Consider the following 12,770-nt stretch of genomic DNA (forward strand, 5'->3'; position numbering starts at 1 on the left):
CGAGGTATTTTTCACTCCACGGACTTCCAAGAGAAGGAGTCGGTTGCAGTGCACTTGGGGAAAGAAGGTATCTACCCTCGTCCCTCAAAATGGCAAACTCTCTCCTCACTTATGACAAATCTTCCCTTCCAACTCAGACAGGCATCGCCGATCCCCAGCTCCGGGCTTCCCCTTACTAGAGACCATCTTGAATCCCCGCACCTCCTCCCCGTCCGCAGCCGCCGTGTCCCCGCAGCCGCAGCCGCCGCCCGACCCACCTCACCCCCGCGCCGAGTCCGGTCCGGCCCGGCGCTGCCCCCGTTTCGCCCCTCGGGCGTCGATCTCGCCCCGCTGCGGGCAGAGCCCGGCCGCCAGCTCTCTCCGCCCGGGCGCCCCGCCGCGCCGCCGCACCTGCAGCCGGAGACCCGCCGGGAGGCAGGCGGCCGCCCCGCTGCCCGGGCAGGGGGCTCCTTGCGGGACTTGGGCGGCGCGGCCGGCCGGCGGCACCGGCCCCGGCACCTGGATGCACCGCTTCTGCAGAACCGCCTGGGAGCGGCTGGGGCTCAACGCCCCTCCGCCCGGAGCTGCCCCCGCCGAGGGCTGCTTCGCCCCGGGGAGAGCTCCCCCTCAGCCGCGGGGCGCGGGCGGCGGCGCCTCCCCCGGTTCCCCCTTACCGTTAGACCGTCGCACGATGTTCTCCAGAAACGTGTTCTGAGGCGCCACCAGCCCTCGCCTTCCCCCGGCCATAGTCGCTCTGCGGGAGCGCGGCGCGGAGGCTTCGTTCAGGGCCGCTCCGCCCCGCGCTCTGCCGCGCCGCTCGCCGTCCGCCCCGCTCGCCTCATGCCCCCGCCGGGACCGGCACGGCTGTGCGGTACCGGCCCACGGGCCCGCCCGCCGCCCCCCGCGCACCGCAGCCCCGCGCCCGCCGCCACCGGGCCGCCCCGCAGCGCCCCCTGCCGGCCGCCGCCGCCCCGCGCCGCTCCGCCGCAAGTCCGGTGCTGCAGCGCCATCGTCTGGGGACGGCGCGGCCCGGCGGTGGCTGAGGGACGGCCGGGCCGGCGGCGGGGGTGAGACGGAACCGGCCTGGACCCCAGAGTTCTGAGCTGCCACCAGCACGGCCCACGGCTGTGCCTCAGCGGGAAACGCTGGGGCACCCGCTGGCCGCGGGACGGCGGCGTCCCTGAGTGGGCTCTGCCCGTCAGGGACCGATGGCTCTTCACGGCGCTCTCGTCACACTCCCGGGGGCGGCTGCGGCGGGGCTCGGCCGCGCATCGGTGCGCCCCTGGGGACGAGGGGCTCGGAAGGCTTTAGAACCATTCTCAAACTCGTAGCGGCAGCTCGCCGAGGCGGCGGGAGGTACCGCCGATGCCTCCCGCCCCGGTGGGACGCCGCCGTCAAACACCCGACGGCCCCCCGGCTGGCTCTGGCGCTTGCCGCTGTCGCCCCGGCTCACCTTTCACGCTTTCCTATGATGATTGCTACTCGGTATTATGTGGTCAATGTGATTAACAGCTCAGTGGAAGCAGTGAGATAAACTGTTTAAATATAACCTTTGACAGGTCTTAAACTCTTTGAAATATTTAATTTACAGTGTTTTTTTCATTCAGGGATTAAACGACTTTGTTCTTTCTCCCTTAACAATCTGTCGGTAAATGGAAAATATTCAGATCTTTTCACTTCAAAAGGCAGATTTCGTTGCCAGCATTAGCGTGTATTTGCTGTAGCACCTCGTTCAGTGAAGCACCTTCAGGCTCCCCATCTCGGGGCATATTTGAGACAGAAGCACATTTCCACATGATCCCATATACTGGGAAAAGCTACCCCATCCAACAGGAGCAAGCACAGTACAGCAAAGATGATGGGACACTGCATGGATTGCCCAGGAACCTTGTGGCTGTCCCCTCCCTGAAAGTGCTCAAGCCAAGGTTGGATGGGGCTTGAAGCAACTTGTTCTAATAGGTGTCCCTGCCTGTGGCAGGGGGCACGGGGGGGTTGAACAAGGTGATCTTTAATGTCCCTTCCAACCCCAAACATTCTACGATTGTGCACTGGCTCACGTTACACAGGTTTTTTAAGTGCTCACACTGCTCCTGCAGAGTTTTGGCACTGCCCTGCCAGCTCTCTCCCTGGTAAGGCTTGGGCCAGGGCCACAGCACAGCCAGGGATTGCAGCCAGCTCCAGCGTGGCCACACACAGTCTGTTTTGGCTGTGCAGCGCAGCCTGTGGCTGTGACTGTGACCAAGAGGTGACAGTGTGCACATGCTGCTGGCATATCCCCTTGTCACCGACTTGTGGCCTCCCACACGGTTTCTGAGTGACCAGACACGCACTATGTATTGCAGAGAGTAGAAGGGTAAAGGCAGGTGTGACAACATCGCTGCAACTGGAGCTGCAGATCCAGTCCCAGAGCATCCAGGCACTGGCAGCCCCTCACACAGCCTGGGTGACTCCTGAAGTCCCAGAAGAACCCAGCCCAGCTGCCAGGCATATGGAGTAGCTGTGCCATGGTAGCCACTTTTGAACTGGTCATGAACCGGCCAGCCCTGGATTTGCTGCCGAAAAGACACGGGTTAGGAGAGAAAAGTCAAGCACCTGAAGCTGCAAAAAAGGCTCAAATCCTCACTGAAATGTTGGATTTTGAAAAATCCCATGGAAGTCTTTATTTCAATCTTTACACATGTAAATCTCTCCTGAACAACTGCACATACAAAGACTGAAGGTTATGTAGTTCCTACTGGTTCCTACTGGTTTCAACTGGCTCAGGCCAGACTGAAGAGATTTTAAAGTTCTCTGGCAACATCCCCAGAAAAATTGTCACTGTAACCTTTGACACTAAATTTACACAACAACCAAGAGTGAGGTTTTGAAAAACTTGGGATCTGGAAGACTCTTTCATTATTCCTCTGAGCCATGGTGCCAGAGCGCTAAATAAGTGCGTGCTAACTTAGCTTCTGATGGGCTCTGCAGGAATATCCCTGACTTGGAGACATCTGGCAGCTGGCATACATGACAGAACGTTGAGGCCTTTAAAGAAAAAGATTTAAAAATTAATCAGCAAGTACATATGAATGGAAAGAAGGGGACACAGAATAAGAAAGAAAAAAACATTTTTTTTCTTCAACTCCGTGAAATGTGAGCTGGCTGCAGTTTTTGTTTCATTGGGTCGTCCAGTCTCTGATTATCTAACTTTTCAGAGCATCATGATTAACGCCATGAGTTCCATGTCAAAGGTACCATTTTAGCTAGGCTGGGGTTTATATCTACCTTGTAATACCACAAAGGAATAAAATAATACAGCAAACAGAAGATTTCTCCTTTAGCTTCTACCTCCTTTAGACTTTCTCCCCACTGGAAAGTATGAATTCCTACTATGAATTTTCTACCACTAGTGCAGAGGAACACTGTGTTGGTGTTTCACTGTAGTTATTTTTAATTCTATATGCATTGTCTTGCCATGATTGGTAAATTTTGCAGATGATGCAAAGCTGGAAGTCAAACCCCACTTGAAGCAGTGCACATATACTGTCTGGCTTCATTGTTAGATGGGTACCTCTTCCCAGCTATCTTTTTTTTTTTTTTTTTTTTTAAGTTGAAAACTGGAATTGCTTTATTTGATTGTTTGCTAAAGCCTGTTGGGCAGAACTTAATACCTAACAGTTCCACTTAAGGCTAATATAAAAGGTCACAGTTTGCTACAGAGGACATTCAGCTCTATTGTAATATCCTGCTCTTTCAGTCTGATGGGCTTTTTTTCTGAAAAAGGCCCTTGGTCAGGACTTGTAGTAAGTGACTATCCCCTGGCTGCAGAGCCTTAAGCTACTGTTCCAGACGCTTGGAACAGCTGCTGCTGCAAAAAGGACAGATTTGCCTCCATCTAAGCTGTGCATATTTGTCACCCCACTTGAATTGAAAACCAGCCTGAAAAGAAACCCAGCACTGGTGGTGAATAAGGAAAGGCAGCTGAGGTACCTCCCTTTTTGGCAGCAGCCTGTATTTATGCTAACCCATTTACTAACATGACCATAGCTTCCAGTGTTAATACACACAAACACGTTGAAAACTCTATCATCAATAAAAACATTAGTTTCAGGCACTAATTCGTGGGTATGTTACTAAACCCCATGTTATCTATGAAATAAAAATATTGGAACAGGAAGGAACTCCTTTCTCTCATCTCATCACAAGGTTCACTTCTGAGAGATATTCCTCTAATTTCCTTTAAAATTTGCCCTTAATCAGCCATACAGTCTCTCTAGGTAATCTGTTCCAACACCTAACAAATCTCATAAAAAAGTTTTTCCTAAAATAGTGCCAAGTCATCTGGTCTTTAAAGCTAGTAAAAACTCTTTCTTCAGTTGACACAAAAATCACCAACCCTTTTGCAAGTTTTCAAATGCATGAAGAGTTGCTATAATGCTCCTCTGTCTGCTCTCACTGCCTTTCAGTCTGAACAAACCCAGTTCCTCCACAGCTGCACAAGACTTTTGCTGTTTAACTCTGCCAGTTCTTTGGAAGTTGTCATGTCACTTTGACAGTATCAAATCAGTAAAGAAAGAGAGTGGTTGGGGAGGTCTCACATACTCAAAATTTAAATAATTTATATTGAAAAGCACAGGTTTTATTTAAGGCTTTTTTAATTTCTACCCTGTTTTGCACACTACCTTTTGTTCTTTGTAAAATAAGTTCTATGTGAAGAATAAACTCAAAAAGCAGAATTATACCAATGCAAAGTTATCTGCCACCAACCCTCGAAAGAAAAAGAACTGATCTTTAAACTGAGTTAGTATGCTTCCATATGGCTTTTGCTAAGCTGTCAAAATAAGATTGACAGGATAACAAAGTCAGATTGATCAAAAATAATGCACAAGTTACTCTGCAATTTAGACACTAAAAAAAAAAGGGTGATTCTGAATTAAAATTAAAACAGAAAAACAATTATTTTTTTTATACAACAATCAATAAAGCACCCCCAAGAGTATGCAGGCTAAGGCCCCCATCTAAGTATACACATACACAACTAATACTTAGTTGTTCCTGATTAATATTATTTGTTATGGAAAAAGCAATGAGAAACAAAGGTCAGACATTAAACCCTAACAAGAGTCCACAGTTGAACAACACAAATGTATACATCAAAAGGAAAGAGTTTAGGAAAACATCTGTGCATCTTACTAAAACTGCTCTATTTATTTCTACAACTTATTTGAACGCAAATCTTCCAGACACTGGCAAAGTTCAGCCTAATGTTTTGAAAGGTGCAGTTATTTCTGTGGTCTAAAATAAAATAAAACTTTTAACTCAATGAAATATCCAGTTGCACGGCAATCTAAGGACTGAGGAACATCAAGATTCCCAAGTAGCCATCATAAATTTGTTTTTAAAAAAACACAACGACAACACTTTTCCAGTTTTGGAAATTACTCGATTTCCTCCAGATTATTTTTATGGATATCAAATATGGAAAAATAACTTTAAAAATCTCAAAATAATATTGATGAGAGAGTACACAGCCGGTCTTTTATTTATACATCTAACATTTGGAGTGTGGGCTAAGAGGGAAGAACAGTTCCTTCTTAAAACAGCTCAAAAGGACAGAAAATTTTCCCCACGCATCCTGATTAGGACAGCAGCCACCACCAGCACTCTCCTCACTGCAGGTGTCTCCACTGAACCCTCTTGGCTCAGCTCTGCCCTGCCCACAGTCTGTCCCCATCTCAGAGCAGAGGCAGTGATCCACCGAAGTGTTATTCAGAGGAGGAAAAGAAATTAACCACAGCTCTTCAGTCCCAGGTCTGGTAAACTTTTTGTTAACTTTATTTTTTGGACCTTCAGTCAGCTTCATTTTTTCCTATATAAATCAGTATAAAACAAAGCAAAATGAAGCAACATGGGTCAAGCTTGCCTGAATTCTAACAGAATACAGGTGTCCTCAACAAATTGTAGTAGAAAATTTTATTTGCATGCCCTGTCCACAATAAGCCTAGGAAACTATAGTTCTGGGTGACAATTTTTTGCTAAGCAGCAAGGAGCACTGCAGGCTGCTTCACTTTGTTGATGACTGCAATTTTAACTCCCACCTGTGGCCTCATAGTTCCTGATTTAACAACATGAAAATTAAAAATATTTAACAATAAAATATTCAGCCCTACATTTTCATAAGCCATATAAAGAATAAAAACAAAACCAAGCTATTTAAGGCCCAGTTTTGGGAAAATAACACTGAGATAGGAATAGGCTTGTGTGATCTAGCACATTTTTAATCTTTTTTTTTTTCCTTTGTTCGTAAAACATCCTCTTTTAGCCACTGCCTCTAATCCAAGTATCTTTCTACTGTACATCCATGTACAACAACGTAGTGATATGAAGAATTATTCCTAAATAATACGGACTCAGATTTCCTAACTTATAACATGAAGCCTAAACTCTGCAGTTTAAAAACAGAACAGTCCTAGAAATCTCATTGCTTGTTCTCAGTACAGAAGGATCCTACCTGTGAGACTGACAGTGATAAAGACATTGCTAGTGTCTCTTTTTAGTGTCTCCATGAAACACACCTCAGAAAGTATAGAATATAAAACAGTACTCAACCCAGTGAATAAATTCCTTGCACAAAGCTTGTATTTCATACCTTTTGCCTTACACATGCTCAGAATCCCTGTTTTGTAGTTATGTATTTTAGGAAGTTGATGTCTTACCTCACAACTTTATTGACCACAGCTGCTGCTTGGATGACTTCAATTTTATAAGGTTTTCAACAGACAGAAATGAGGCCCTCCCCTCCAAACAAAATAAACCTCACAACCATTATATAATTATAGAATTGCATTATATAATACAACCTGAAGCGCCAGACACAGACATATTGGTTTGTTGTTGAGTTTGGGGTTTTTTATTAAGAGAATACAAATAAGAGAACCACTTTTACTCCTGTAAAAGTCCAGTGAAGTGATATACAACAACCACTTCCATGTGGGAAAATAAATGTTAGACATTTCCAAAAAATTAACCATTATATTTTTATTTCTTGCAACACTTTTTTAACACTCGTTTCAAAGTGGAACATCTCACTGTTCTCTGCTGTGGATCATTACATCAGTCAAACAACAGTTATATTAGCAATACATATGATACTTGAATAACAAGTTTGCTGTCTACATGGCCCAGCCACACCAACTTCCAAAAAGAAGTACAGCTCCATAACACAGGGATTTCTAAGAAACAACATTTTAATAGAAACCATGAGATGGAAAACAAAAATACAGAATCTTGGAATACTTCAGGAACCTTCTTTTGGTCACATAGTGTTATTTTCTGCTTCATGCTCTCCACCCTGTGCCCTTAAACAAGAAGGCAGGATAAGCTATGGAGGTGCCCATATGCTGTAGCCTAAAATGTTATTGTAGTCCAAGGCCCAAGCTGCTATTACTGGTTTCTACACCACACTTTATGCATTTTATTCACATGCAAATTACACACCATCTTCCTCAAATGAAGTTCTTAATACTCTTACCTTTGGTTCTTTCAAATGCCTCACTCAAGATGAGGCCTACAATGACACTGTGTTTAAACAGATGGGTAGCACAGGTTTATAGTAACTTTATGATGCTTGTTCACATTAACATATTACTGATGTTTCTCTTCTTTTCCCTTGTTTTTCCTGATGTTGGTTACACACACTGACTGCGTCCTCATTGAACAGCAAACTGTTTGAGACAAGGTTCTCTTTTTTCAGGATTAGGCACACAACACAGTAGTGTACCAGAGCATGATTTTTTTATTCTGGCATGTGTTAAAGGACATTCTCTCAAGGAAGAAAGTGTGGGGATTATCAGCTGCAAGAAAGTCTTGCACAGTATGTTGCTTTTACAATGTAACTTCACAGAAGGTAAAGGAGAAGAAATAAATAGGGGGGAGCATAATCATCGTTAACTCAGCATATGGTCACCTCTTTAGGTACAAGAGCAGTAGACAACCTGACAAGAAATAAATGCATGAAACCAAAATGGGCTTTTTTGCATTAAAGCCAAAACCAACCAAACCAACAAAAAAATCCACCAAACCTAAAAAACAACCAGCAAAAAACCCAAACCAGCAAAAAACCTCAGGCAAACAAAAATCACAAAAAATCCAGATGCCATCCAGGAGAAAAAAAAAATTACATTCCTTATGAAAGTCCAACAGCTTTAAGTATAAATTATGTGAGATCTGCTTTCCACTGATTGTACCTGTGAAAACCAGTTTAGGTAACTACATGCAAAATTAAGACAGGACAAAGTAAAAGTAAACTAGCTTACCAAAACAATTATCATGCCTTTTTTTTTTTTCTCCCCCGTAGAAATCAACTGGCCCTAAACCCATTTGTAAAGAGATGCTGCCATTTCACCCATGTACACACCCTATTCATACACAGACTGAGATTCTTCATGGACAATACTCAATGCCAATGCTCTGATTCAAAGATATACAGCCAGCTGTCACCAGAATTTACTTTGAAGAGGGTATGGAAAGATACAAGCAGTTACATGATGTCTGCAAGCTGACTTTCTGAAATAACCTATTGTACCAAGTTGCCTATGTTAACATAATCCAGCTAAACTCAGGCTTTTCCCACAGTGCATCATGATAATCAACTGAGCCCAGAACCCTTTTACTTTCTGCATATGGCACAGCTTACCAGATATTTAGGTTAAATGTAGAGAAATGAAATAATCAGACTGAAAGGGCTGATTAGGAACCCTGTCCCTCCTGTCAAGAAACTTTTAATGTATCTTTTAAAGAAAAAAACAATCATCATACTGTGTCAGTGGAACTCACAACTTTAGAATGTCACTGAAACAAGAATCTATAAATACGTGTAAATAGAACATGTATTTTCTTAACACATCTAAAAGGATCAAAACAAATTATTGTTTTCTTTAAGATATCAAGGTTTAAACTTCATAGCTTCAACAAATCTTTAGAAGACAAAGTTTCTTGCCAAGAGAGAATGGAGATTATGGCATGTGCCACAGAATGAGTTCCTCTGTAGACTTTGCTGTTCCTGTCAGGATAGAAGCACTCAACAAGATGGATGTTAGCACTAACCCATTATGCTAGTTCTTGGATAAGCCTTCCTACGGTGCAACAAACCATTTCAAAATATTTTTAACAGACTGCCAAATCCTAATGTGTCCAGCTTCGTTCAATGTATCAGACACCAACACTGTACAACACCACAGCCCAAGTCTCCAGTTTTGGCAAGGATTTCAGAAGAGTCTGACTTGATCAGCTGTTGCAGGTGAAACAGCGACAGAAAAGTGTTTACAACTGCTGAAGTCCTTAGACTTCTCATGGGAACTGCAACATGATTTTATTCATTTCCCAAGAAAAAGCAACTGACTGTCTTTATACATACAACCTATACTGTACGGTACAAAGTCAACTGCAAAAGAATTCTATCCAGATTTGGAGAGCAGATAGGTCTTGAAGCCTATAACTGGAAGAACTACAAAAATAAAAATCTCAAATATCAGTTGGGGGATATTAACAGCAGCATGTCAGTTAGTAAATGTTTTATTGTTGTATTTCACTGACCAGTTACAGAAGAAATTTTTACCGATTTCTGCCATATTAAACCACTAGTACTAGAATTCAGAAATACTAGTAAGTGCTCAGCTTGAAACTGATGGCCTGATTTTCCAGAGCTGTAGAAAACCCACAGCTTCAATCATCTTCCACCAGTTTCAGTAAAACATGGAGTCTTTGGAAAATCTGAGAATGCTGCATGGAACAGAGCAACTACCATCAATCTGAAAGAACTGATAAATCTCATTCTGTCCACTCTAAGCCTCCCACTTACCACTCAGCAGGCTGAGTTGTTTTTATTATAAAAGAAACACAGCAGTTGACAGATGATACCTATATATATTCCAGCAGAGGAGTGAGCAGACTCAAAGCAGTGTAATGTATCAGAAATTACCTTGATTCCAGGCATGCTTTTCTTAATATGTTTATGAGGACAAGAACTGCAGTCTTCTTTATGAAACACTCATACCAAAGAAAATCAGCAATCTTCACATTAAAGCACAAGTTTCCAGGCTGGATATTGCCAAAAGAGTTAATTATCACCCCACTTTCTGTGTTTCACACAGCTTACCTTACACAGTCATAATTTTCTGAAGAAGCAACACAAATTCATTTGACCTGTTTCTAAAAAGATCTAGAAAGACACAGTTTTAAAATGTGGGAATGACACAAAGTGGCATTCCCAAGCCAGGAAACTGCCAAAACTCTCTTTCCAAAAAACCTGAAAGTGTAAAACTGTCACTATAAGATAAAAAAAACAAGTATGTGATCCACAGTACTCGTCATAAGCTAGAAATACATAGGCTAGAAATTTCATAGGCCAGATACACATAACATAGAAGACACACTGAGGTGCTGAAGTGTCTCCAGAGAGCAACAAAGCTGGTGAGAGGTCTGGAGCACAAGTTTTATGAGGAGTGGCTGCGGGGTGTAAGACAACAGCCTGCTGCCAGCTGTCTGCAGCCAGCTCTCCACTGGACCTTTCGACACCGCTGACCCAACACCAGGACAGCTCTGTGGATCAGCACACGGTGCACAGCGCTGCACCACTCCCCCTGCAGTGCAGCAGCCACCTGCTCCCCAGCTTCCCGAGTACAACCCTCCTGCAGCTCTTCCCCCACGGATCTTCCATCCCACCTGCACTGGAGCTGGCCACACTTCATGCCGGCCAAAATTTTAATTCCGAAAAGGCGAGGCTTCTCCGACAAAACAGCAGGCTCTCAAGCCACGCAGTGCTCAGGTGTTTGGCTTCCCTCCCCATCGCTCTCCCTCCTGCCCGCGCACCTCCTCCTTCTCCCCCTGAGGTAACCTGTACTGCAGGGGGGGCAGGAAGGAGCTCCTTGGGGGTCCCCCCTCAGCCTCCCACGACGCTCCCCACAGCCCCACACAGAGCCCCCCCATTTCCCCCCCCGGCGTTCCGGGGCTTTGCGGAGCTCTCGGTGCGCGGAGGCCGAGCGCAGCGTAGGCTGGCGGGGCAGAGAGGGGCGGTCCTGCGGGGCGGGAACCGGCTCTAACAAAGAGCATTGCGAGAGGCCTTAAATCCCGGAGGAGAAACCCGCAAGCCACATGCGTTGGAAGCTCGGTTAATTCATGGTCTGTGGAGCTGTTTCCCTTTGAGCTTCTACAACCTTTCCCCCCTAGAACTACGTCTTTGAGAAATAAGTTTTAAGAAGAAATGCATCATCTCCAAAATGAGAAAAAAACAGGCTCATAAAAATACATTTTTAAACTTATTCAGGAGCACCTAGATACTGAAAGTGATGTAGGAAATAGGGTGGGGGCTGGGGAGGGGAAAATTAAAAAAGGCAGCCTGCCATACAGAAGAAAGTATATTCCAAGGCATGCCAACTCTGAAGAGTGCATGGGGGAAAAAAGTCACCACATGCATTTTCTAGTATTTAAGTGCTTGGCTTAGCAAACCTCTGCTCTTTTAATGTAACCTCTCAAGTGCAGTTTTAACAGCAGCCACACAAATAGAAAAAACCAGAGGCAAACAAAAAAGATAAGGAATCTTTCTTCCTTTCAGGTGGTTAATTTCACAACACTCAGCAATCCTGAAAGCTGTAATAGTGTATTAAAATTTCCAGTGGCTTTAGCAGTTAAGAGCTCAGACACATGCAGTCATAATGCTGCGTGTATGCCCAAACCTTTGAAATCCTTCGAAAATAAAGCTAAAAAGCCTCAAATACTAAGTTTTAGGAGAACTAAAATAACAAAGCCCGTTTTCCCACAAGTTTTCTTATTGATTTAGTGTATAAAAATTGCAAATGTTGAAGATTTTCCTGTAGTTCTGGTGTTTTCTCTTACGCGAATGATTTTGTGTACATGAAGATGTAAGGTTACTTTCTTTTTTCACTCAATTTTGAGGCACTTACCTTTTTGCTTCTACCCTCTCCTTATTTTTTTTTCCAACTCTTGGAAAGAACAGCAAGCATACAGCCATCAAAGTTTGTTTTCTATTTTTTGATAGTCAGCTGCCCAAAGCTGTCACAGAAAACAGTTATTTATCAAAGACCACAATATTCCCAGAGAATAGAAGAATCTTGACAGTATCTTTCCATCATGTTCTTGGAAGCTCACAGAGGTTTTTTTCAAAAGTATAGAATTTGACCATATTGGGATGATTTTAAGACAAATATCAAAAAAACCAAAACACACCCTGAAAACATGGCAAACTCCATCATGTTGCAGTCCACAGTCCTACTGTAAAGCAGTAGGGACACTTAACAGTCACAAGTAGGGACACAAGTAGTCATCTTTACTGAATCTCACTGTAAGAAAGCAGCTGTACCATTCTAGCTGCCACTCTTCAATCAATCAAACAACCATCTTGGGGCAGACAGCTCCTGGGGCAAAGTTTGAGAAGAACGGCTGAGATGTGACAAAGTATAATGGATTGTGTCAGACAGTCATAGTTAAAACATGAGACTTGACAACAGTATACAGCAATGGTAAATTTAACAGTTAAGCTTATCCTTTTTTCCTGCATCAGGAAATCAAATTGCCAAGTTATCACTGCAGCATTAGAAACACCATTAACACATACTTAAAGTATAGCCACAATGGCATTGAATGTATTTGCATAGAGACAAACCACACTAATGCATCTCCAGATTAAGCAGCAAGAATGTTAACCTATTGTAACAGACTCTCTCTGGTGCCACTCTCAGCATTTTTTTTTTCCCAAAACCTAGATATTTTGATATGAACTGTATGGTGACACCTAA

At 44.0% G+C, this 12,770-nt stretch overlaps 1 protein-coding gene across 1 annotated transcript in view; it reads right to left on the reverse strand.

Annotated features, from left to right (window-relative positions):
* KCNH1 (potassium voltage-gated channel subfamily H member 1) overlaps positions 1 to 726 on the reverse strand; it is a 182,654-nt gene extending 181,928 nt beyond the window's left edge. The window contains exon 1 of the mRNA XM_030447664.1: positions 654 to 726. Within this exon, the coding sequence (XP_030303524.1) occupies positions 654 to 726 (73 nt within the window). The remainder of the gene's footprint in view (positions 1 to 653) is intronic.
* Between the last annotated feature and the right edge of the window lie 12,044 nt (positions 727 to 12,770).

The sequence above is a fragment of the Calypte anna genome, chromosome 3 (genome assembly GCF_003957555.1).
Source record: "Calypte anna isolate BGI_N300 chromosome 3, bCalAnn1_v1.p, whole genome shotgun sequence".
Lineage (NCBI taxonomy): Eukaryota > Metazoa > Chordata > Aves > Apodiformes > Trochilidae > Calypte > Calypte anna.